This window comes from Anopheles moucheti, chromosome X, assembly GCF_943734755.1.
Source record: "Anopheles moucheti chromosome X, idAnoMoucSN_F20_07, whole genome shotgun sequence".
Classification (NCBI taxonomy): domain Eukaryota; kingdom Metazoa; phylum Arthropoda; class Insecta; order Diptera; family Culicidae; genus Anopheles; species Anopheles moucheti.
The window spans coordinates 4,473,154-4,500,868 of record NC_069142.1 but is presented as its reverse complement, the minus strand read 5'-3'; the positions used below and the strand labels follow the sequence as shown (position 1 = coordinate 4,500,868).

At 46.8% G+C, this 27,715-nt stretch overlaps 1 protein-coding gene across 1 annotated transcript; it reads left to right on the top strand.

Moving 5' to 3' along the window:
- Nucleotides 1-336: 336 nt before the first annotated feature.
- On the top strand, nt 337-27,596 carry LOC128306495 (uncharacterized). The gene is made up of 9 exons (XM_053044027.1): nt 337-555; nt 2,143-2,207; nt 16,525-17,944; nt 18,011-19,583; nt 19,657-20,265; nt 22,977-23,000; nt 23,882-25,113; nt 25,191-26,661; nt 26,740-27,596. The coding sequence occupies exons 3-9, from the start codon at nt 16,686-16,688 to the stop codon at nt 27,250-27,252; spliced, it is 6,681 nt and encodes a 2,226-aa protein (XP_052899987.1). The 5' UTR covers nt 337-555; nt 2,143-2,207; nt 16,525-16,685; the 3' UTR covers nt 27,253-27,596.
- Nucleotides 27,597-27,715: the final 119 nt, after the last annotated feature.

Here is a 27,715-nt window from a genome sequence, read left to right as displayed (position 1 = left end):
GTTCAACAATTCTACCTTGTTGATGTTTCTATCACACCTATCTTATACAAGATCTTCAAAATATTTAAATATTATCTAGCTCCTAAACCTTGTGTATATAGCAACCACCAAAGAAAAGACTTAAAACTCATGAAAATTCTAGTGATAATGTGAAAGAAATATTTTTCTCTTTCGTTGTTTTAAACAAAATTTTATGAAAGCCAAATACGGAAAAAATGGGCACACACTGTATTTTATTGGAACAGGCACGATCGCGCACCGTGGCACTCACGCAGCAATTGAGTTCCCTGTTAGTTCCTTCACCGAAGAACTGGCCACCTTCCAGTGCCGGTTGCCGGTGGTGCTACGCTCTGCAGACAGTGCCCTTTGCTGCGGAAGACTTGTGAGTGTGCCATTCGTTCGGTAGACGTTCGCCGTGACGGTTGTTGCAGGCAGACCTGGCTCTGCATCTCTCGTGGCTGTATCTATCTGTTGCTCTCTGGTGGCACAGTCTCCGGTAGCGGAAAACCCGCCAAGTAAAAAACGCTTTCCGAAGCATGCTTTAAATTTAAAACCGTAAGTCGGATTTAAGAGGTGTTTTTGCCCAAAGGACGTGTGGCTGTGTGTGTTTCGGAACAGTGGTCCTAATGTGTTGATGTGTTTTGTATGTGTGTATACTTTCTGGTTGTATTGCGATAGTGATTAAAAATTATTTGAGTGCGTTTCATAGCTATTGTTTACATTGTTCACCCGGATCGTGTTCTAAATACTGTGTGTGTGTACTAAAAACCAAACCTCCCCACATGCGAGCATGTGAGTGTCCTTTTAAGTTTGGAAATTGGGCAAAAAAAGGAGATTGAAACGCAAACCCCACCAACCAACCAGAAAGAATAACAAAACACGGAACGAGTGCGTGTCGACGAATACAAACAAATATCCTTTCGCCTGCGCAACGTGTTCCGGGCAGTGCACACCTGTGCGTTTTGGGTTACACTTTCAGGTCTTTGGTGTTTGTGTTTGCGCGTACGTTTTACTAATAGATATATCTGATGGGATAGCGTTTTGGGAGGGAAAGGAACGAGCAGCACAGCAACCCCTTCTCCCAGGACCATCTAAATCGAACACCAATCAAACTCCAAACCTTGGCTACAACACACCACGAGTCAACGCACCGACACCCCTTCTAAAAACACCAGCCGCGTTGGGTCGATTTTTGTGCAAGAATATCACAAACGTTCGTCCGCACCGCGGCGTGGTGACTCTGTCGTGGAAAAACCTGGCACCCACACGATACCCACAAAAAACAAACACACACGCAAACCAAAAAGCGTTTTAAAGCGCAAACAAACAGAGACAAAAAAAAACAAACCCACCAGCTCCTTTTTGTCGAACGGAACAACACGGTTCGGGATCGGTAAAATAAGTACAAAACACCTCCCCCCAACAAACGATCAGCTCCCATCAGCAAGTAAAATTAAAAGTGACACGCATAAAAAGAAAACAAGCACACAAAAAACCGCAAAACGTCAACAAAAAAAACCGACATCATTTGGTGGAAATAAAGCGAACTTTGCGAAAGGTGTGAGCATTGGAAATTGGAAATAAAGCTCCAGCGCCACAACTCCGGCAAAATTCTTCGCTTTTTTTTTTGCCAATTGGGGTGCCCACTACCCCTGATGTTCGGTTCGGTTGGTGGATTTGACAGTTCAATTTCCATCACCTTCGATCGCAAAGCGTCCTTTCCTTGCCGGTTGAACGTTATGCGACCGTGCGCTAGACGAGTGTGTCGGAGAGCGAGAACGCAAATCAGCTCGACTGCGTGATGTACAACACCTCCAAAAGCACACCAACAAACAAACTAAAAAACAAGCGTTCGAATAACAAAAATTGGCAGCGATTAAACGCTAAGAAACAAAAAACAACTAAACCAATATCCTCTGCATAACACACACACCACCACACCAAAGGGGAAGGGAGATAAAAACGCTTGTGCGTGTACGATCGGGGCGTAATACAAAAAAAAGTGCATACAGATCAATCACCGGTGTGTGACCACAGAGACTCAAGCAACCGCACAGCATCGGCAAACGCCAATAAAACTACAGTGTGTGCGCGCAATCAACCTTTTCTTTCTTTTTATCCCCCCACCTCTCGGTGTTTTAGCGACCTGACGCAGTCTCCAAACGCAAAGTTCTACCACATACAAGTTACATACAAAAAAACACAAGGTAAGTTACATACTATATTCTGTATTCGCTTCTGTTTAACCAATCCTTTTAATATGTGTGATTTTATCTGCCGTACACACACACGGGTGAAGCATCTGGTCAACGCAACCGTGGACATATAATTTCCTGAACCAGCAAACGAGAAGAGCAGTGACTACTTTTTTTGTGTTACCTTTTCGGTCGCTTTAAAAAATGGCTCGTTTTTCTTCCATTTGTTCGTTTCCCGATGTGTGTATTACAACCCCATCAGAAAACACCATCTGCTCCAGGCAACAACAACAACAACAAAAAAAGCAAATGGGGCGACAGATGGTTGTTGGATGCTGTTGTTGGGACTTCATCTTGTTTTGTTCGTTTACTCTTCGGAACGATTTGCACAAAACCTAACCTGCAAAGCTTCTTTCCTGTCCCGTTTAATGATGGATGAGAATCGACTTTTAACCTGCTCTCTGTGGAAAGGGGGGATGCGCCCTGCACCATTCTTTCATCTCTTTCGCTCTGAACCTGGTACAATACTTGCGCACCAAGCTTTTGTGGCGCATCCTCACCCTATCTCTCGCTTCTGTGTCCTCGTAACTTCTTCGCGCAGTGTGCGCTAAAGGATAACGCGTGCTGAGGGCAAAAGCATCGATCGCCACCTGTCAAACAGAGAAGACGCACACCAGAACCACACCAAGTTCTAAACTACCTATACTCGCACGCTCTCTAGCGTGACATCTGGGTCAGAGGTCATTCCGTTACACTCTGGGCACAGTGACTCCACAAGCGATCAGTTTTCGATTAGTACGCCACCAACTTCTCCGGCAGCTAGTGCTTTGCGGTGTATAAAAAGTGATCTTTTAGTGACGTAAAGTATCTATCACGCCGTGTATCTTCTTGTCAGAACACTTCTACTGCAGGTGGTGCGTTGATTGACAAAGTAGGCAGCAATTTAGATACCTTGCCGGAGGCACATCACAACCATCATTCCCGTGCGCCATCTTGCGTTCGCGCCACGATAATTTGCCGGAAAACATCCGGACGTATATACACCGGGAGTCGGCGAGGAATTCTGCCTCCCTGGAACAATCTGCCCTGGAAGGGCTTTTGGCGTACGGCGTGCAGAGTGTTTGGAGCGGCTGGAATGTAGTGCCTCTCCACTCTCGCCCGCAGTACGCAATACTCTTTAGAGGTACTTAACCTTAAAGCCTCCGTTCTCCGTTGGTGCACAGTTTACGTTTTTGTTTTACCATTCCGCTGTTTTTATTTAGCGCTTCTCGCGCGCTACTAGCGCATCTGTCTCTGAAAGAGGAAGACGCATTTCAGGCGCACAGAAAAAAAAAACAGGAAGCAACAGTAAGGCGGGAAAGGATGGTAACTAGCGATGGGAAACTGGCTAAAGGAATTACAACAAAACCACCGTGCCCCGTGCCCTGTGCCCTCCCCCGCCAGCACACAAGCCCCGAAATGAATGAGTCAGGGGCTGTAAATGCTGACCCGAAAGGAATGCAGCGTAAAAGTGCAACCACTGCAGGAACGGCGCTGGATGATGATGGTGTCGCAACGGGAGTGCCAACGGGAGAACGTGCGCGGTGCACACAGAACGGATTACGAACAAGGCGAAAAGTATTAAGCGTTTCTGGGCTCTCGCATGCTTCTCCGTTCCGCTATTCCCAAGTGTTTCCAAGAGGTGAACCATTTGCACTTGAACTGCGCTTGTACTTCAGCACCACAAGGACAGGGCACAGCAAAACTTCGTACAGCGCCAAACAAAGAGTAGCGTTGTCTTGTGAAAACTTTCACGGTAAAACTATCCACCAAAGCAGAATCGCTCTCGAATGTCGATACATTCCGGGCTGTGACGGTGAAGAACAAACTTGCCACCGGAGGGAATTGTAGGCAGCGCTATTAGCATCTCCCAGCGGAGCCCGGATGCTCCGGATGATGTAAGAAACTTTCGCATAGCACAAACTGTCAACAGGTGCACAACAACTGCAAACAACTAAGGCTAAATCCTCTTCACGAAACTGTTTCGGTCCTTGGACATTCTCGCAAAATAACCACACCGGGTATCGGTAGTTGTAGGAAACCCCGTTTGCGATGAAAACGACGCCCAGAAAATGGTCGGAACATGCGTTCCGGGCAAACGGTGTGACCACATCGGACAGCCACAGCTTTTCCGGGCTGATGATTTACTTTTCCACCAGCGAAACAGGAACGCCGAACGGCCGGGACAAACTATTGTTTGTGCAAACGAACTCGAACTCGAGTACGGTACCACCTTTCCTGTTTTTGGTTCGCTTCCGACCTCACAACAGCTCCCGCACGTTCCGCTCACCTGTGGACGACACACGGACGTACCCAATTCGCTCGATGTCCGGATGTTTGTAAATTGATTCCGGCACCGGTACTCCCTTCGCAAGCGCCAACGTGTGGGGCGCGTACGGTGTACTCACCCCTGCCCGGGTTCCGGATGGCTAGACCGGCAAACGTTCGATTCGAAGCGAAAGCAGACTGTTGAAATGCGCGGTCGGGCGTAACGCCCAACCACCCTTTCGGAAACCAAACCCCCGATGTGGCACGGAGTTGCTGCTGCTCCGGAAGTTGCTGGTCGTTTTGGGTTCGGGCTGCTGAAATAGTACCAAACACTTCGCTTCCTTTTATTTTCTTGCAGCACGACACGTTTCCTTACGAAGGCAACATTTGTGGGCGAACGAATTGCTAGAAGAATTGTACTATTTTAGGCGACGCTGCGCTCGCCGCTTCCGAGATCAATTGAAAACGATTTGTCTTGGAACCGAATCCATAACTCCCCGGCAAGGGAAGTGACTCGACATGCCTAATGGGATGTCTTCACGAGGTCCACCAGATGCGAAGACGAATAATTCATTCTGTTCGGTTTCGGGGTAATCTTTCCCGGTACAGAATATGGACCCCAACAGCGGAATCCGTTGACATTAAACACCACCAACAATAAACAAGATGACGGCGAAAAGCGTCTCCGATTTGGAGGGATTAACGTTCGGTGGCCAGCACCTAATCGCCACCGTACGCGAACTCATGAAACTCCCAGCGAAAAACCCAGTTTTGCTGTTGTTGGTCGGTATCGCTGCGCGTGCCTTTTCCACGAACGAAGGGATAGTATCGCACGACAGCACCGACAACAGGGCGAAAGAGAATAAGCACACACTTCATACACTACGCTTGTGAGCCTCCTCCGTAAAGCGGATGTGTGGTGACAGTCGAGATTTTAAGCTCGCTTAATTCGCGCTCACCATTAGCGTGTGGCCTGTTGTGACTACGCGTGGAAACTCGCCCGGATAGCCTTCCGGAATGTCTGCGACAAGGGGTGGCAGCATGCTAATGATGCAATTCGAAACCGTCGCACATGGTACCGTCCCCGGGTGCATGGTTAGCAGAATAATACATTGTTTCCGACACCGGGTGCATGGGAGGGTGAGAGACAGATTTGGAGAAGGTGTGCAACACCAGCCATCAGCTGTGCAGGGTTGTCAAATTAATAAACTCCGGGTAGTTGTTGTTGTTGTCAAATATTAGAGAGGCTTTGAACCTCCTGGGAACTCCGGGTAGTGAAAATCTAAGACTGGCTGGAATGATACCATACGTCAGTTTTTTGACATTCAGTTTGACGTTTCCACGCTTATCCGCTTTTAGCTGCCCATACAAATGGCCAGTTAAGTCAAGTCAAGCCAATTAAGTCATGATACAGACCAGTACCTGAATTATATGACAGATTCATCCTTAAAGCTTAAGATTTCTAATATATGGAATGATCTGCCCCTTTTCATAGAATCCCTTATGGAGTTATCCAGAATGTGAAGATTTGGATCTATTATAGACTCTCTAATGGAATTATCAAAGATACATACTTCTAACTTCTTTATATACCCTGTATAACCTGTATATATATATTGTTCGTGGAAATGTATCCAAGATCCCAGCTTTTTGTATCGCGGAGGGCGAAGGTTGTGGAGGAGATCTCAGATGACTTTTTTATATAGTCTTCTAGTTCCAAAAGATCGTCAGCATTTTGTCCTAGAATAGTTACCTGAGACTTGAGTCCTTGAATAGTTACATAAATTATCCTGTAAGCTCAAGAGTTACAGTAGTGGACACACTCCAGCCTGTACGTATTGCTTTAGTGATCTGTACCTGATTCTCTGTATCCCCCGTCTGAATCTGAATGTGATCCCAATAATCGAATATCTTACAATCGCCAGCAAACTTCCAATAAGTTACCTGACTCTCCCCTATCTCATGTTCTACACCCCTGAGAGAATCACTTTACACTTCATAGTTTTACTCGATTATGATGGAAATCGTTAGCTCTTTGCCTCGAAGCTTACCTCGAAAATCAGCGCCCAAAACCCACCCCCTCCGACGCATAATGGTGCCGAAAAAGAGAAAATCACCCCACCCGGTCCGCCCTAGTTTCCCCAAAAACCTGGCTGTGAAATGGAATTTGCCACAAGCAAAAAAAACCTGGGAAAATCGGACGAAAATCTGGCCCCGGGTTGGGAAACGAAACTCTGGAACTCATGGAATAATGGGGGGGTGAAAAACATCCCTTAAAACAAAAAACGAAAATAAAGCAAGACAGCAAGTGCTTTTCCGTCTAGTAAACTTTAATGGTCTCTCCCGACACATCACACACACACAAACTTACCCACTCTATCCCTCGCATGGTATTCCTGCCATCGTACACATTTTGGAGGCCTGGGATTTCTGGGGTGTGGGGGTGTGGGGGTGAGTTGAGACCGAAAAATTAATTTTAACAAACTAAACGGCACAGAATTGAGTGGCTGGTTGGAACCTTTTATTTTGCTCATTCCACACACAAGCTTTTCCACTTTTGCCAAACCCTTTACAAAACCACCCCCTCCTACCCCCTCTCCCTCTAGAAACGTGATGAACGTTTGACAAGCTGATCATACTTAACAGTCACTTGCTGGGCTCAAAACTCAACACCTCTCGGCTCACTTTTCATACTGCTGTGGCATTACCACTTTCCCACCTGTTCCTTCTCCTCCTTTCCCTCGTTTTTTTCCCCTCCCTTTGGCCCATACTTCCACTTAATAACTAGTGGTAAACTAATTAAGCGTAATTGTCTATTATTGCCACCCGACCGACGGCGACGTTATTGCAATAAAAAAGGGTACGCACTGTTCCAGTGTATCGTTTATTAAATTTAGATCAAGCTACCCATGATGTAAGAAGGTAAAATACAGCGACACATAATGCACCAATCGAATGAAATTTCGTTTCGTCTCATGACAGATCTTGCGAGCGCGATCCGCGTCCACGATGAAGGCTTTTGTTTTGAGCAATTTCAGCTAGTTTGTGACCAACCGTCCCGTTTTATTAATGCCCCGCGGTGTGTGTTTATTGTTGCTACGATTTCGGATTAAGATTAATTCACTCCCCCCGCGTTCATCATCATTTTTCGTGCCGGGGTTACCCCGTCGATTGTTTGCAATGATCGCATGATGTTGCCAGCATACCCAGCCGCTCACAACAACGCAGCAAAAGCCTCCATCAAACGGGTACGCATTTCCCGTGTGTTTACCGGTTTCACGTGCGTGCCAGCTTCTCACGGCAAGAAGCAACCCCCCCCCCCCCCGCCGCCGTCATTTTCTCATGGGGTCTTTAGTCCAAAAGTGCCCCCCAGTTGGCGCAACATTGGCCACCGAAACCAAGGCAAGCCCAAGCTGAGCCAGTTGGGAATTGGCGGTAAGATGAGGCAAAAGGGACAGGGCGAAGGGATTGAAAGGGAGTTCGGGAACAGTAAAGGGATGTAAAATAATAAGGAGAAGAAGAACCAGAAACGGGAAAAGAAGGAGAAGCTGAAGAGGAAGAAAACGTTCAAAACACTAAGAGAATATTCACAGACACACACCACACACAAGCCGACCTGTTTTTTTCTCATTCCTTTCTTATTTTGCTTCATCTGTTCATCTTCTACCCTCCCCTCGCTGGCTCCCATCGCGAATCCATTTTCATTGTTGGCGCAATAGCGCAACATAACCCTTCCTCTTCTCCCTTTCTTCCTCCGATTTTCTCCATCAATTATGTTGCCATCCACTCTCTCTCTCTCTCTCCTGCCGTGGCGTCTCGTTCTTAGCCAGCCTCTTAAAACCGTCCGTTGTAAGTGCGAAAAGAGAGCAAGCGGTTGGTGGGGAAATGGGGGGGGGGGGGGGAGCGAGGGAGGGAGGATGCGGCGCGAGATGTTGCACCGTTAGGCTAAATCGTGCTACTCGGTAAACCACGTTTCAATTTTGCACGTTCGTCGCCTTGGCCGTATGCAACCATCACAAGTCTCTAGCGACGGATGGATGAAGGAGGGGTGGGTGGGGGTGGTAGGTGGTGGTTCACCAAATGGACCTACCCAAAAGTGTACCAAATGGTCCCGCACCTGCCTGTAATTCTTGCTGCTCGGCATGATTTTGTGTTTTCACCCCCTTCTACACACACACACACCACCCCTATTTCCCACATCTTAAGTCTTCCGATTTGTTTCCTCTCAAGGTATGTGGAAGGGGGTGGTGGAGTACAGAAAAAAAACGAGGGTAAAAATCTCGCACAAGAAAAAAAACAACCGTTCTCTCTTCAACTACACCCCCCCCCCCCCCCCTCTCCCCCCCCCAACCTTCAAAAGGAAAGGGTTTACTTTAATTATCGTACCACCGTTCAACGCGTGGCTGTACGTGCGTGTCGAAACTGGTGCGGCCATTGGCGCCAAATGAATTCTTAACCGCAACCGTACGGTGTGTGGGGGCGAAACTGTAACATTAGCCCATAACAAAACAAAACCAAAAAAAAAACAAAACGAAGCAAAACACACACGAAAAAGAAAACCTTCAATTTTAGGTTACCGAGGCAGTAAGAAGGCGAGGTGGTTATCGTCAAAAATCGGCCCTTTTGGAGAATCCCTACAAGTCATCGCATCAAAAGCAAACTCATCTGACACTTTTGACCACTAATCTCCCCAAGAATAGCAAAAACAAAAACAGAAAATAATTATCTCTTTTCGCTTTATTGAATTAACAAGTAAAAAAAAAATAAAGTGGGATTTATTTAATAAATATCGTAAAAGAAAAATCAGGATTCCTGTCAAAATGCAAAAACAATCATCATTTTAACTGTCAAAACTATGAAACAAAGCGGACGGTGGTGTAATGGGTGCGCCTGGTATACTTACATAAACCTTACTACTACTCATCAGTGGCCCGTTTACAGGCACGCAGATTGAGTGCTTGAATTTAAAACAAAACGCATCATTTACACCTGACTTTTTGTTTTCCTGATGCTAGTGTGCAAGTGTTTCATCACCTAAACACACACACTCACAGACAATAAGTGTACATGGAATTAAACGTTGTTTTTTTTTTCGCTCCCCTTTCCCTTTTCCACCACCCGGGGCTGCCTCGCGCTTTAACAAAATGTCCGCAAAGTGGACCAGTGTGCGAATGGATTGTTGTTACCGCAAACACACCTAAAATGATGCCCGAACGCGCAGATCGGACCTTACGTGGGGGGGTTTACTCACCCACCGTAATAGTAGCTATGAATGACTTTATAATAAGGGAAGGGGTGTGGGTGGTGTAAAAGAAGCCTGCATTTATTTTACGAGCGCTTTTTCGTGGCACGAACCGCGATACCATTTTATGAAGAGCGAACGAGATCGAAATAAAAGAAAAAGCTAACCAGACCGTGGCGAATTTTTCCCAGCGCTCGAAACCAACTCGGCCAATGGTCTCTCTTCTTGCGCTTTTGCGGCCGCTTGATGAAGTTGGTGTAGCAGAAAGAAAAAAGCAGCCACACAAAACGCATGCAGTGGCGATGGGAGTAGTGGATATTTCTTGCATTAGAAATAAGTAAATTATGTCATCACCGTTTGGCCGATGCCAGGGGTAACGCGTGTGGTACGGTGATAATTGTTACGCTTTCAAACCCACACAAAAAAAGGGGTGGGAAAACGGTTGAAGAAACAAGGTGGGTAAGAAGAAGCGGTGGTTTCAGTTATAAAACAGAACATTAAAATGGACGCAACAAAAGCCGCAACACACACACACAATACAGATTTTCATTCTTCCCCCAAAATCGGTACATCATCTGCCTGGTTTTTTTTTTTTTTGATCGAAAATTTGTGCACATTTCCGCCCGATAGATCAGCGGCAAAACTTACGATAGCGCAAAGAAAAAAGGCAAACGAATTTTCCTTACACATATGCGGTTTTGTTCTCCGTTTCCTTCTTTTTATTCGCCGTTCGCTTTGATCTGCTGCTGCAGATCGGCTTGATCTCCGCGCTTCAGCTCGTGCAAGTTGACGCGTGGAAGCGAATGTATAACACTTGCAAAAACAACGCGTTGCAAGCGAAGACGGGAAGACGTACAACAGAGGGAAAACATCCACACGTGTTCGGGGGCGGGAGGGAGGGGGGGTGGGGGGTTGGAGGAAGGATTTTCCAGCCCAGCGATATTACGCACAATTTATTCAAGTGCAACAACATTTTGCTGCACACGCGGGGCTTTTGCATTGCGATATGTATATGAGGATGCAATGAAATGCATCATCCAGTGGGGATGAAAGGCTTCACAAGCGTGCAACGCCATTCTGTTAGCCGTAAGCCCGCTGTGTTTTGCTATTCGCCTGCCAAACAACGCGAAGCTGATGCTATTTTAATGAACATTGTTTTAACCTCAATATGCTTTGTGCAGTTTCCATTTCGTTGTTCGTAATTCCCCCTCTCCCCCAGGGGTACAGATAAACGGGAAAAGAGCATACAGCCTCTGTACAACAGTGCGGAAAATGAGAAATATATTTATAGAACAGTGCACAGTGATGGGGCATGTGTGTTGAAATAGTTTTACAGCGCAACGAATATTTTATTTCCGCTCAAATACCAAAGCCACATGTCCACAACAAATTCCACCGTGCATAAAAAAGAGGGGTCCATTTTGCCAGGGTTTGAAGTTGCGAAAACAGAAGAAAATCTTGTTGTTTTGTTTTTTAGATTGTTTCGCGAACTTTTCACACCACGTTTGATGGTGAAACAGCATCACGCTTTTTGATGGAAAATGTTTCAGCCAACAACACCTGATTCCCCAATATTGTTTACCCGAAAAGTGGACGCCGACATTTTCTCGCGCATTGTTGAATTTACTTACAGACGTTATGTTTTGTACTTTTGTTATATAACGTAGACGCCTAATCTATTGCATTAGCACCTAAATTCTGTTTGGTGAATTTAAAAAAAAAACAATACCAATTCAACTTCTATAAAAGTTTAAATGATTGTTCACTTATATTTGATGGTTCATTAAAATTCAATAGGGTCTTGGCCCCACTTCCCATCGAGCTCATGCTTTCTCGCTTTGGCAGGTTTGCTTGTAGATCAGTTAGAACGAGAGAGTATGACAATTTTGTTCGTGGGGTTCTAGTTCATCGCCAACTAAAACTTCTCACTAATTGACAACCTTCCGGGAATTTTGTGGTCAAGCATTCGTCGACGTGGTATATTTTCAGCGAACGCATCAGCATGACATGGGGAACCATGCTAGGCAGGGTTTTCCCGAGAAATATAGCTGTTGGATGAATGAATGCTTAAGCAAATATGTGTTTTTTGTTTATTTTTGCCATAGTTTGTGGGGCATGAAAATAATACCTTTCCAGCGAACTAAATTCTCGTGCACACCGGGATTTTAACAACCGAAACTAATACTACAATGGACGTTATTTTTAACAACATTTACAGCATTGTGTGGAATGGAAAAAAGATACTCTATTTTCTATTAAAATTGTTTTATAGATTATTTTCAAAAACTTATATCCCATAATCTTTACACAATAATGGAAATTTTCTGTCCACGGCTCTGCCTACAGTGCAGTGAGGTTTCTGGGTTGCACATGCAAAAAAAAATCTGCACACACTTGCACTTTACCCTTGCTGTCTGCATCAAAAAGCACTGCGGAAGATACGTTAAAACCCCTTGGAGGTAGAAATTGTACACCGGAACCGGAGCCAGCAGATTATCCGCTGGACGTCGTCTGTCACTCCACACAAAAGGGGCAACCCTTTTTTTTTTTGTTTCCCCACCTCCTCTGACCACCGCTGGACGATTTTGTGCCAGTTTTGGACGTTGATTTCATGTTGTGTCCGTGTCTCGTCCGTGGGGTATCATATTTTGCCTACCGTTGCGGACCACGTGCCACCACCCATTCCGGGTGGCGTATTGCGCCAGACTTTTATTCAATTCTTCAACTACGAATCAACCCGGGGGGGGGGACACACACACCGGGTGTGTCTGGACCGTATCGGTATGTGGACAACCGTGGTAAGATTATCGAATTTTCGTGCCTCGGCAACACGTTACGGTGGTTGGGTTGGGTCACCGCACAGCGGGACAGATATAGGTTGATGCCGTACGTCGCGCGCGGCATGATAAACAAGCGGCCGGCTAGTGTGCTGTGTATCTGAGGACAGAATACCTCCGGGAGATACCTGACTGACTGTTTGTGTACGGCAACTGCACAGCGAGCGACGGGAAGACCAATTAAAGTTTTGCCTAACGTAACCAAATTTTGCTCTGTTGCACGTACGTGAGATCACCTGAACACGGTGGAACATCACACCAGAGTTCTGATAACCTTGTTGGGAAGCACTCATCAAGGCCATTGCTTCTGCACCACTAGGAACTGGAAGGTGTTTTGATATATATGTGATGATCTTTCTGAGCCTCCAATTACCAACTGTTCGATGATACTTTGTTTCATAATTAATAGAACATTTATTTAAAAATAAAGTCTTGAAGTTCTTGAAGTTTTCAATGTCTGGACTTTCAATGTCCAATTCCAATCACAAAGGGGGAATGGTATTACTAATCGTGCTCCATTTCCGTCGGATAAGCTGTACCGCGAAGTGCGACCATTTTCACTATTTTACACCGTATCCAAATTTCCACTCCCTTTTTCTCATACCACACCCCACCCACCCCACCCACCCCACCCAAAACTTCCCCTTTTTCCTTTCCCTTCTCGAAAAGCCAAAGAAAAAGGATAGAGCGCACAGAGCACAGAATTGGTTTCCGTGCGCCACCACAACACCCGGGTATTAGACGATTGGAAAGTCGGAGCCGTACCCGGCCCAACGTACCCGTAAAATCCGGAAAACAGAACCGTGAAGGAATTATACACATTCGCGCCGGTACTACAATACCAACATTGGGGTATATAAACGCGTGCAAGCAAGCAGAGGAAAATCTTCATTTTCCGAACCGAAAGGAAGAGAGAAAAAAAAACCATCGAGCAATGCACAAAACGGGGAGATGGTTGGGGGGTTGGTGGTGTGTACATGGGGTACATTTCCGTGCTGGAAAATCAATTAGACTGGCATCGGTTTGGGAATCGATTGACGGGAGGAAATTGAACCTTATCGGTGCTTTTCTTTTCGATTTTAAAAAAATAGTGGAGCAAAAGGGATTGAAGAAGGGGGGGGGGGGGGGGGAGGATTTGTTCCGGGAAGGGTGGGATGAAGGGTGGTAAGGTTTTGCATGAACAGTTCATTTCGCGCAGACGAACCCCGGCCAAAATACACCTGGGCGAGAATAATCATTCGCAAGCTGGTCGATTTATCGGATGGAAAACTGTAACACAAAAATAAAATAACGCTAACGATAGTGCTTCAGGAGGAGCAAGAGAGAGAGAGAGAGAGAGAGAGAGAGAGAGAGAGAGAGAGAGAACGAAATGGGGTGGAAATAGGTAAGCCTAAAAAATGAAGCGCTACTCCTCTGCCTTTTTTACAATTCACCTACGGGGAAAACACACTATCCCCAACCATTTCCAGCCTCCGGTACGTGGGAAATGCTGTAAACTTCCGATTTACCTTCCGCATCATCCACCGATTCCAATCTTATGCCCATGTGAAATTAATAATTAGCGTTTTTTGTTGCTTGTTCTCTTACTTTTTAAACACCAAATGGGGCGCTCGCTTTAGAGACGACAAACAACAGCAATCTGTGTGGAAGCGTGTTTCCCAGCCATTTTCTTCGTGTGATCGCGATCGGTGTCGAAAGTGATATTTGTACCGGGGTCACGACCAGACCTGGGTTGTTGATTATCAATGTCACGTCGAACGGGGGTTTTGTGAAGGCTGTTCGAAAGCGAAACGCTGAATGTCACCTGTGACTGGCGTGAGAAGTGGAGAGTGTTTCTTTGGAACATTTCTAGCTTGTTTTTTTGTTAATTACCATGAATTTTTCACTCTACTAAAGATTATTCTAGTGGATAGTGTATTAGACGCCTCAAAGTATGCAATCTCTAGGTTTAATAGCTCTTTTGCTGCGGTCTAAATGAGTGTATTAAGGGACAGTGTTGCCTACTCTTTTCACTTCTTCAGTTCCCAAATACTCATCAGATGTTGATAGATTGCATACCTTCAGGCGTTTATAGCTCTGACTTACACCCGTACAACGATGTAGGTGGTGTATCACGTTTTAATCTATATCTCAATAATAGAACGTACCAAAAACTACACCAAAACCATGCTCCCACACACATTAATGCAGTTCACTAAAGCAACAAACAAAAAAATGGTTACACACTCAACACGTTTCCCACCGCTGTTGCTGCAACAAGAGTCAGTGGTTAGCAAAGGAGGAAACCGCTACCCCATGGAAAATGGCCTTCCACGGTCGTGTTTTAATAATGGCATTGAATTGATGAAAACACACAGCCAACTCTCGGTGGCCGTGGAAAACAAATGGAACAAAACTATCGAGACCGACCTACCTCCCTCCCCTCCCCTTACCCGGCAATCTGGCTTCTTTCCTCTGTCTTCCGTTCACTCGCTTTCCCTTTTGTTTGGTGCGGAGGTCAAAAGAAATGGGTGGGGACAGCGAGGGAAAAGGTGAAAGAAAACGCAACCCTCCCCTCCCTTCCACCTAACGAAAAAAACCGTTCCACTTGCATGCCCATCTTTTGCTCTCTTTGTACCATCCTTTAGTTTCAATCACTTTGCCTGTGTGTTGTGGCTAGTAAAGAAAAAAAAACGAACTCTTTTCCGAGCTGTTTCAGATGCCCGTACAGGCCCCCTTCTGGTGATTATATCACCTGAAGTTCGTAATCGGTCGCACAAACTTTTTGGTGGGCTTGCAGGAAGGGTGCGGCGGGAGGGCTACCCGAGATCGACCCCGCTCTGAAGGGTCGATAATAAATTCCCAAATTAAACATGAACCATTCCGAAAAGGGTAAGGCAATCCACCAACCGGGAAAGCCACGGTTCGGTTGCTTTTCAGTGTGGTGGCGGATGGGGGTGAGCTACCAACACCGAACACGCTCGAGACGCTTCTTATCGGAGTATCACATCTCGCGATGGGTGTGGGATCGTTTGGTGCTCAATCTTCATGCCCGGTGCACTCGACCGGGGACGGAAGAAGAGTAAGGTAGTGCGCGCGAGTGCAGATCCCTTGCCCACCGGAAGTGGACAATGGAAATGGTGCGTTTTCCCACCGAGCGAGCTGGATTCGTTTGTTGCTCTCTTGTTTTGTTTTTTTTTAAGTAATCGTACAACTCCGGAAAATCGTGGGAGGTGCGGAGGAATTATTGAAGCGATTTTCGCTCCACATTTTCACTTGCCGAGTGAAAGCCGGCTGTGAGAAAAAGTGTGTATTAGCCTCAATCAATGATCACCATTCATTGCAACACACTACATGGTGTTTCGATTTATTGGAATTCCTCGATTTCTGGCAAATATTTCCAAAAAGGTACCGACGGATAAGGTAGAATACCCTCTGCAAAGAATTCTACCACGAATGTAAGCAGTCCAGCATCGCGATCGACGAAACGGAACCGTATAAAACATTTGAAAAAAAAAACTACTTCGAAACTCGCTTGACCGTGCACTTACACCGCTGTCCTTGTGTAACGCGCGTATTGCATGGTACGGTGAAGCAAAGGGCAAGAACCTGCAACCAAGATGTTGTTAAAGAAACGAGAAATCTCCGTTAGCTCAAGTGCTGCGAATCAAAATGCAACAACAAAATCGTACCGTCCAGTTACCGGGAAGGAAACGGACCAGAACCGCTCGTAACGCTCTAAGTGAACGTACACACCTGAATTTCTGGTTCGCCGTGTAGCGATAAATAGCTGTAGAATAAAATTTGACAGCTCCAGTTGGGTAGACCTCTTACTCCTCTCGCAACAAAGCAAACTGTGAGGTTCTCGTAATTTCAGAAATTTTATCCAATTACTGAGAGATGTCTTTACACTGAAAACAACGGTCAATTATAGATTTTTTCTTTCTATTCCCTTTCTTTGCAGACAGACCAATAAGATCCCAACATCAAAAAATGTATCGTCGCCTGGTGTCATCTACCCAGAGCTCTGTGTCTTAATTAAGAAACCTATTCTTAAAACGTCAGCAAACAAAAAAAACAACTAAAGCTGTCACAATCAAAAATCCGCTATACGCCACGTTTAAAATGAAGGCTTCGCAAAGCACGCGGCCTCGTCTACGGACGCCTGCAGTTCTGGCAGCACTGCTACTACAACTTCTTCACCCTGGTCAAGGATTTCTTACCGGTTACCGGGGAGGAGTTGGACTCGACGGTTTTGGCATTTGTCCGGCGGACCTGCGGAACTGCTCCTGCCGCTCGTACACCGGTGCAGAAACCGAGATCGACTGTCCGGAAGCGGACTCGACCGTCCATCTGCGCATCGAACCGCATCAGTACGCGGAGATGCGCTGTCAGCGGAACCGGCGCTATAACTTCGATCAGATACCGCAGCTCGCGATCGGTGACACGAACCGACTGACGATCGATGACTGTCCATTTCCCCGCCACCAGTCCATCCTCCAACTGGTCTCTTTCCTGGGCACCACACAGGTGAAGGTACTCTGGTTGAAGAACAATGCGAACCATGAGCACAGTGCGTCGCTGGTCCGAAACCACTTTGCCGGGTTGGAGAATCTCGACCGGCTCGCTATCAGTAACGCGAAACTCAGTGATATCGGACCGGATCTGTTCGAATACCTGCCAAACCTAACCTGGCTCGACATGCGGGACAACATCTTCCAACTATCGCCGACCATTTTCGACGCCCTACCGAAACTGCGCATACTCGAGCTAAGCTTCAACAGTCTGGAGGAGCTTAATCCACGATTGTTACGCCATCTGCCAAACCTGCAGCTGCTCACACTCTGGCACAACAAGCTGCGAACGGTCAGCCGGCAGGTGTTTGCCGGTGTACCGGAACTGGAGCGATTGGATCTCTCCGCAAACCAGCTGGAATCCGTTCCGAGCGACCTGTTCGCTGATCTCCCCCGTCTGACCGAGTTGGCGATGGGCTTTAATAACTTTCGCACGCTACCGGAGGGACTGTTTCGCGCAAACCGGGAACTGAGAAAACTGAAACTAGCGTCACAGCGGGTCGAACTCGAAACGTTACCACGCGATCTGCTGCAGAATTTGCCGGCCCTGGAGCAGGTTAATTTGGAGCGGACGGGACTGGCCAGTCTGCCCGGTATGCTGATGTACGGATCGCCCAATATAACCCAGCTGAATCTCGCCTTCAACCAACTGCGTCAATTGCCCGAGGATCTGCTACAGGATCAAAAAGCTCTGTACATTCTACAGTTGCAACACAACCAGCTAACTAGCCTTCCGGATGGATTGTTAAAGAATACGATTGAGTTGCATACTCTCCGGTTATCGCACAACCAGATTAGCGAACTCTCGGCGTAAGTACATTTGCATCATACCATCCTCAGATCAGATTTAAAATACCTTTTGTTTTCTTTTTCTAGAAACGCACTAAAGGCATTGGGAAAGCTAGAGGAACTCTATCTCGACCACAACCAGCTACATACGATCGAACTCCATGCATTCCGGTTCACGACCACCTTGCATACGCTTCATTTGCAAGCTAACCAGTTGTCGTTCGAAACGCTCAATACCCTGCCTGGACCGGCGGTGGACATCGACGATGGAGAACCGACGGATATTCCCACACCGGATGAGTTCGGTATATTCGTGCAGGATGGTACCCCTTTCCAACACCTTCACCAACTGCGCGAGCTCGATCTGTCGTCTAACTGGTTGACAGCGGTACCGCGCGATCTGCTGCTCAACACACATGAACTGCAGCGGCTCAATCTAACGCGCAACAACATCACCAGCCTGACATACGCGAACCTGCAGTTCCTGGCACCCGCTATTACGGTCGATTTGCGCCACAACAGCATCATCGAGATCAATCTCGCTGATATGGAGCGTTTGGTACTGTTGGAACGTCGCAGCCTAGAGGAGCAAACCGGCAGAACACGCATACTGCTCAACGATAATCCCCTCAACTGCAACTGTATCGTATACGCGTTTGCACAGTACATACAGAACAAGCTGGCCACCGCTGTTTACGATCGTCTGGAGCTGGTAGCGGATACGCTGACCTGTCAAGGACCGGAGCACCTGCAAGATACACTGATCAAGAACGTACCGACGCGTGAGCTGCTCTGCGATCTAGACACACCGACCACACAGATACGCCACTGTCCTTCCGCTTGTCGTTGCTATATACGTCCGGAAGATATGGGCGTAATAGTGGACTGCAGTGGGCAAGGACTGACGGAGGTTCCGGAACTACCTCGGCCCTCCACATTCGGCTATCGCTTCATTGAGTTGCACGTCGAGAACAACAACATAAGTCTGCTGCCGGATACGGCGGGAACAGTGCCCGTGGGCTGGAGTGAGGTGCGTGAGCTGTACGCATCCAACAACACTATCACGACGCTAGCAACCACCCAGCTGCCGAACGGCTTGCGACTACTCGATCTCAGCCGCAACAGACTCACGGAACTGAACGCGCCCATTGCAGAATTGCTGACGGCCAGCACCACACTGAACACACTGCGACTTGCCCACAACGACTGGACCTGCGAGTGTGAGGCGACACAGTTTGTGGCGTTCGCTCACACTAACCAGCGCCGTATAGAGGACTTCGGACGGCTACGGTGCTCCGATGGACGGCCGCTGGAGCACACCGCCCTCGGGGATCTCTGCATTGACCGTACGCACACGATCGTGCTAGCGTGCGTCATCGTATCAGTGATCGCCTGTCTAACAGCTCTACTCTCCTTTGTGTACTACACGTACAAGCTCGAGCTGAAGGTATGGCTCTTCAAGCACGGTATTTGCCTCTGGCTCGTTGCCGAGGAGGAACTGGACAAGGATAAGCTCTACGATGCGTTCGTCTCATACTCACACAAAGACGAAGCATTCATCACCGAGCATCTGGTACCGACATTGGAGCGTGATCCGATGAACTTCAAGCTCTGCTGGCACGTTCGCGACTGGACACCGGGTGAAATGATCTCCTCACAGGTGAATATCTGCAATGCCCTCCATAACGTAGACATCTCTCGTCTAACTTGCATCCTTTCATGCCTTCTTCTAGATATCAAGCTCAGTGGAGCAATCACGGCGTACCATTATCGTCCTGTCGACCAACTTCCTCGAGTCCCTCTGGGGTCAACTCGAGTTCCGCACGGCACACCTGCAGTCGATGTCCGAGCGGCGCAACCGTCTGATCATTGTGATCTACGGCGACATTGGCAGTATCGATGATCTCGAGCCGGAACTGCGCGCCTATCTCCACACCAACACGTACGTGCGCTGGGGTGATCCGTGGTTTTGGGACAAGGTGCGCTTTGCCATGCCCCACCCACCGAAGGTGCGCGGTGGAACCGGTGCCGGAACCGCTGTCAAGTCCGGTGTCAGTACCGCCGGCGGTCTCTTCATGAAGCAGCTGCAGGGCGCCTCCGTGGACGACAAAATGGAGCTTATTAAACCGCAAACCGCGCCCGCCACACCACCCGTTCTTACCACACCGCCAACCGAACCCACCGCCTGTACTGCGCCCGCCTCCGGTCCATTCACTATTAGTGGCAATGGGACTGCCGCCGGTACACCACCGGTGTACTATCACCAGCAGTTGAATCCGTACCGCGTCAGTGGTCACATTAACGGTGCGTTTGTCATCAACAGCAATGCAAAGCAGAGTGACGTCTAGTGTCAAGGATATTGCCACAACCAAATCTCGAAACCGAAACCGGCAAAGAATGGATGGATGGGCCCCGACCACAGCGCATGTGACGGACGGCGAAAAAGGCATCAAAACCAAATAGACTGAGCATTGTAGCAAATTGATGCGAGCATGTACGGAAAGCGCACCCATCATGCTCGAAGCACTCAAACGCTAAAGATGCACTCTCATACGTTTGTTTTCGACACACAACTAGGGCATTAGTATTCCTATTCGCGTGCTTCGCGTGTACGCAATCATTTTACGAACATACATTTATTTTCATCATAGCTTATTCTATAACCTGCTCCAAGGATTTGACTAACTTGACCCCGTTTCCTTTCCCCCCCAATCCTACTGCACCATCCAAAGCTACTACTAGCATAAGGCAAACGATCAAAGAAACCTACCACGGTTTAGCAAGTTAGTTTTGCGTAATTTTAATTGGCATTTCTTTCTCAAACACACCTCACTACACATTGACCAATGCAACTCCCTCACCTAGGTGTGTTTACCTACGTTTTATTGCCAAAAAAAGAAAACCTTGCCCGGGTAATCCCGGCTAATTTCCTTATCGGGGGGATATCCCGTACGAAGTTGTGTGTTTAATTAATTTAAGAAGTGTTCACTCGGAGTCAGTTACCCTATCTAACACATACTCGTGTCGTGTCTAATGCAAATGCATCTACTTCAAACCCTTTTTTTTTGTTTGTTTGTTGCATTCTGTGCAAATCTTCCCATATTTTTTTTAAATTAATCTCATCCGGCATATTCGTTTGGCTAGATTTAACTTGTGAATAATACTAGAATTAATGTACCGTGTATGTGTAAGATTGTAAGCGAAACCCCATTATGCACGAGGAGGCATAAATAAATGAATATGGCATCCGTGATATTGGTCTCAATCATTCACAATAATCCCCGATTCCTGTACCACATCTTGGTGGTTAAACTGATGCTGTTCCGGGTTAACCCCGGTGGAAACCCCGGAAGGTGAAGGAAATCCTAGCGACAACCCCTTTCCCTGGCCCCTGGAGAACACATAACAACTCCAAACCAAGGGGTAAAGGAATTGTAATTTCAACAGTTACAGAGCGATCAACCTATAAAGGAATTGAAACTGTTTTCGAAACAAAGACCTTTATTTATGAGCCATAAAACAGATATGGGTTAGTGACTGAGTTGTTCAGTTTTAAAACTGTTTTTATGTTTCCTTACACACCTAATGTCATACGACACTGCATTGAAGAGGCGAATGTAGCTGCCCTGCTCAAAGTGTCTATAAAAATAACAAACAACGACACTGCACGACACATACTGGTTGTTGGTAGATTTGCTACGTCGTGCATAACACAGTAATTAGTTCCTTATTAAGATAGAAACAATGAAGACACTTATTTATAAGACACTACTCCCTTCAGGATAAGCTTCATGTGTCTCTAATACAAGAATATTCTTTAATCTAGATCTTCCCGTTTCTAGGTGCTTAAGGGTTTCGTAACGTATCGTGTTCATAACGAGTTCTGCCTCGTTTGCGTAAATCGCCCTGGTAAGATGATGTATTTGATTTACGACTCCATTACCGCTCCCGTCTCCAATTCGCTCAAATACAAAATCAATACTACGGTTTGTTTGCACGGCAGGGGTCAGTTTTAAGCTCGGTTGTCAAGCAAATGACTCATTTAAAAAACTCGCTTATAAAGCAAATCAGATATCTTTAACATTGCCACTGCTGTTGTTGTGCTGGGAACTGCAAATCGTCCTGGACTTGTCTACATCAGTGATTAAAGATCATCTCAATTTCCGTTCGGTTTTCGACCAAATTAGAAGTAGATCGCACTGATCTGGCGTATTTCCCAGTGAATGTTTGTAATACAGTTACAACTGCTGCAAATTGAATGCATCTGTCTCTGGTCTCAGATTTGTAAAAGCTTACTTTAAAGAAAGACACAATCCTTTTTTGATGTCTTGTAAAAGTTCTACATGAAAAAGTTGTTTTCATAGATCTGGATATTCCCATTTAAGTTTTGTTTTTACCTTTCAGACGAGTTTAGAAAGAGAAAACACAGTAAATTACATATGCATTTCTTCCATTGTACATTCTGGATTATGTACCCGCAACTACACTTACCCACAAAGGCAAGGATACATTGGTAGCCTTTTAAAATGGTAAAACCGCCAATTAGCCGCACCAGTGTGCGAAAACCCTGTACCCGCACCGTGAGCGGGGAGCAGCATAAACGCTAGCTCTCAGCATTCCAGTCTGCTCTCGACAGCGCGTGGCGCCAGACGTGTATAACGACGTTGCGTGCGTTTTAAAACGCATCCCCACCGAAACCATAATTCGTGCAGTAGTGAACATATCGTGCAGATAAATGTATGGGTGCGTGTAGTTTATCCACCATGCTATACAATACCAGTACGGCCAGTGCACGTCATCGTCCAAAACGGTTGCATTTGTTTATAGCTCGCGACCAACAACAATAGGCACGCACGGTCGCACACACTGGTGCGTACAATTTTGTTGTGCCGCACGCACACACATATGCAACGCACGGGCACGCACGTGTCTCGTGTAGTGAACCAGTCACGGGAAAATCCCGGCCTCAAAACCGGCGGTACTACATTACGGTGCCTGAGAAGCTGAAAGTTCCGAGACAACACCAACACCTCCGTCGTTGGTGCGCAGTTAGCAAGCCAAGCGTCTAACCGGAAAGGTGAGTTTAAACAACGCATTATTCCATTCCAGAATAGTGTGTCGTGAACGCGAGAATCGATTTATAAAATGCTGTCCGCTGGTATACAACAATCAACCCTACAGCTGTGTCGAGATTTTGACGTGCGCCATCAACAAAACCGGTTCATAGCAGTAGCATTGTAGCGCGTTGTGGTGAATCGATAAGCTTGCAAGGGTGTGCGAACCGTGGCGCGATCGTCATCTCGTTGTCAAACTCACAGCAACAAACAGTCTCCATACATGCATTGAATGGCTGGCTCCATCGATCACCAACAACCGCTCATTACAGGAACACACGCACACCAACCCCATGTATGTTTCAGTGCTGTAAGTTTTGCGTTTTGTACTATAGAAAGGTCGGAACGAATCATCCATTTTACAAAATGGGCAGCCAATGGACAAGCTCCGAGACATCATTACCCAACAACGCCATTTCGATCGGTCGAATCGCGCCGTTTTCATTTATGCATAATAAGAGTTAAAGCTATCTGCTAGTCCTGGCTAGGCGTTTTACTGGTATGACTAACTTTCATTGAAGCTCATCTCAAAAATGTCATGAACTGTTAAATGCCTCACAATGTAATGGAGCCATAGCCCACAGCAATTGCAAAATAGAGAAAGCTTGCAGTCACGTACGATCGGTACGATCACATTTCAGTGATTTAGTGTTACGTGTCAATATTCAATAGGATGCTAGCTTATTCCGAACTCAAAACAAGGCGAGCTCTTTTGCCAATCCTGTTTACATCATACGAAGCAGGGAAAACCCTGCATAAACAATGATTAGATTACTGCTCTCAACGTCCATTCTGCAAACAAATGCATTCTCACTATCACTATTGTTATGCTTTATGCTTACAGATAATTCACCTGTCGAAACGAAAGTCGTGGTACTTCTCCACGATGGTGGCTCCTGTTTGGTTTCTCATTTTAGCCGTGTTGGTGCTCCAAGCCCAAACAAACGGTGACCAGAGCTGCAATGGTATGGCATATAGCAGTTCAGAATGGACACTGAAATGTCCGGGTTTCATCATAACTCTAACACTGCACCAAATGCAGCAGCAGCTACAAGTGCGATGCAGAAACAAGCCCAATTTCGATTTGCTGCACAACATCACAAATCTTCCCAATTTTGAGTTTCAACAGCTAGACTATTCCTACTGCCCGATGCCGGTTGGAAATCAATCGCTGGTGGACTTGCTATCGAGATTAGTTGATCGGGAACAGATTAGCAATATAAAGAAACTTTACTTCGTCGAAAATGCTAAATACAGCGAACCCGCACCACTTGAACCGGCACTGTTTTCCAACCTGAACGAATTGGAGCTGCTATCGATGAATAATTCCACCGTATTGCCGCTCGATAACGAGCTGCTATTCGCACAGCTTATCAAACTAAACTTCCTCGATTTGCACGGTGGCGACGGTGGCACCGGTGTAGCAAATTTGCTGTTACGCCCGCTAACCAACCTTAAAACGCTGGAACTGATGGAGAATGAGTTGACCGAGCTGCCGCACGGGTTGGTGTCCCAGCTAAAGAACCTCGAATCGTTGAATCTGTACAAGAACAAGCTTAAGCAACTTGACAAGTTTGTGGAACTGCCGAAGCTGAGTGTAATCGATCTCTCCGATAACCATCTCACCACGCTAGGGGAGGATGTGTTTGATGAGCTGCCAGCTATGACGAGACTAGAGCTGAACTCTAACCGCCTGACCAGCATGCCGGGAGGATTGTTGAAGAATAATATCAATTTGACCAACTTCACTGCTACCAAGCAGCAAGGTACGGGACTCGTCTTGGGGAATGGACTATTTGCGGGGCTCAATAAGCTTCAAGAAGTTATACTGTACGAGTGTCAGATAACGGAGCTACCAGAAGGACTGTTTACAGGAGCAACCGAATTGCAGGTGCTCAATCTGAGCGATAACTTGCTGCAAAGTTTACCGGAGGCACTGCTGCACGGTTTAGTCAATCTGCGGGAGCTATATTTACAACATAATGAACTGTTAACGATGCCAGACACTCTGTTTCGGGATACGCTTCCGTTGCGCGTTCTAAATCTTTCCCACAACAATCTAACGGCACTGAATAGGTAAGCCAACTTCAGCCGATCCAACTGGAAAGTGTATTAATTATTTTATTTACTTTGTCTTTGTCTTTGTTTTGCAGAGCTCTCTTGAAGTCGAAAACAAACCTGGAAGAGCTGTACCTTCAATACAACCAACTTCATGTGATTGATGTGAAAGCGTTCGAGGATCAGGGCAGTTTACTCACAACGCTTGATCTCAGTCACAACCGGGTGGCACTACATGTGAACGGTAGCCCTGTGGTATATCAAAATGGCATACCATACTCGCTGGATCAAACTCCGTTCAATCACCTGGACAGTATAACCAGTCTTGATCTGTCATACAACGAGATCGTCACAGTGTTTCTGGACTTTAGAAAGTTCATGCCCGCACTGGTCGATCTCAATCTGTCCCACAACGGCATCACGCAGCTGAGCGATATCAACTTTTCGTTCCTGTCGAAAACCGTGGTCATCAATCTGCAATCGAACAACATTACGCAGCTCGACTTTCAACATGTTAAAGACTCCAGCCTGCCGAGAGCAATCCTGCTGGATGACAATTCTCTAAACTGTGACTGTCACATGTATAACCTTGTGCAACATATACGCAGGAACGGTCACAGTGAAGCGTCATTCCCGATAAAAGGTGCTCGGTGCGCCAGTCCACCGGAACTTGCCTTCCGCACACCGTACAATGTCGCACCAGCAGATCTAATCTGCCAGCTAGATGCGGTGGATACGTTCTGTCCGCGCGAGTGTACTTGCTATAATCGGCGGGCGGATCGCACACTCATAATGAACTGCAGCGGTCAAAATCTAACTGTCATGCCCGCCATTCCCAGTCCGGCGGTGCTGCGGGACGATGATTATAGCTACATCGAGCTGAACCTCGCAAACAACATGCTGCAGACGCTACCGAGGCACGGCAAAGGTTGGAACAGTGTGCGAAAATTGAATGTAGCAAACAACAACCTAACTACGCTACCGTACGACAGCCTACCCGATCGGCTGGTCGCGATTGATGCCAGCGGTAACCAGCTGTCGAAGTTTGATGCTCTGCTCGTCCGAGCGCTTGTAAATCGAACCGAGCTGCGCAACGTCCGCCTGTCGGCTAATCCATGGATTTGCGAATGTGGTGAGCCACTGCTACAATTCGTAAGCGACAACGTAGCACGCATCACGGACTTCACAGGGCTCCGGTGTGCGAACGGCGAACCAATCAACTCCGGCACACAGAAAGAACTCTGCGACTACAGAACAATGCTGATCGTGGTGCTTTGCGTGACCATCACCTGCCTGGCAGTGTTTGGCTTTATCATCTACTGGCTGTACACACGCTACCAGCATGTGGTAAAGGTGTGGCTGTTCAGGCACGATCGGTTACGGTGGTTGGTAGCAGAGGAGCAGGTCGACCGGGACAAACGGTACGACGCATTCATTTCGTACTCGCACAAGGACGAAGACTTTGTCGTCAATAAGCTGATGCCCAGGCTCGAGTCGGAACCGATGAATTTCAAGATCTGCTGGCACGTACGCGATTTCATGCCGGGAGAGTTGATTTCCTCGCAGGTTAGCAACCGGTGGCACCCATTCCATCCCATCATAGTATGATGTTAATCCTCTAAATCCATCCGTCTTACTCCTCAGATTACCAAAGCGGTAGAAGAATCGCGGCGAACCATCATCCTGCTGTCGCCAAACTACATCGAATCGGTTTGGGGCCAGATGGAGTTTAACACCGCGTACCTACAGTCGGTAGCGGACAAGCGCAATCGTGTCATACCGATCATCTACGAAGATATTGGCGACATAGATACGCTCGATGCGGAACTGCGCGCGTACCTAAAAACCAACACATACGTGCGGTGTGACGATCCGTGGTTTTGGGACAAGCTGCGGTACGCAATGCCCCACCCGTACCGTCTCAAGGGCGTACAGGCGTCCAACAACATACGCATGGCATCAGTCGACAAGCTAAACCTGCTGCAAACTGCCACGCAGATGACGGCACCATCGCTTGAAAGCACACCGCCCATCGAACTCACACCGAACAAGCGATGTCCCAACGGTGAGCCACTAGCTAGCTTTAGCGATCCTTCCATGCTTAAATCCGAACCTCCGTACATCATTAGCAACGGTAAGGTCGATTCAGTCAACTAGCACTAAATAGTTAGATACAAAATCGGACAACGTTCGCCAACATTATCTACCGATGCGCCATGTAATCTTAAAACAAAGAATTTCATTACCGTTATTGCATCAGGCAGTTGCTTAATGTGGCAAAAGACAATTAGATATGTTAAAAGAACCGGACGGTTGACATGGTGTAACCATGTGATATCAGCATTCTAATTGCTACAATATTCACTGTTGCTGTACCGAAGATATTACATTATCAACACTTCTCAGTACCTCTCGAATGTTTCATCTACTGCACGTGTAGCTCTAGCTTGTGAATGTTAAAATATAATGTGTATATATTGAACAAAACGATACAGAAAGGTATACAGCGAATTTTATCTTTGGTAATCAAGGCATTCGCGACAAAATTCATTGACGAAAAAAGAAAATTTTTTTTTATGTAAACACAGCGACTTTTAAGTTGAATTTTCGATCACACGTG

Coding starts and splice junctions, on each gene's coding strand:
- LOC128306495 (XM_053044027.1), top strand. CDS start 16,686: ATGAAGGCTTCGCAAAGCACGCGGCCTCGTCTACGGACGCCTGCAGTT. Junction 20,266..22,976: donor GCAATGCAAAGCAGAGTGAC/GTCTAGTGTCAA, acceptor GTGCGCAGTTAG/CAAGCCAAGCGTCTAACCGG. Junction 25,114..25,190: donor AATCTAACGGCACTGAATAG/GTAAGCCAACTT, acceptor TTTGTTTTGCAG/AGCTCTCTTGAAGTCGAAAA.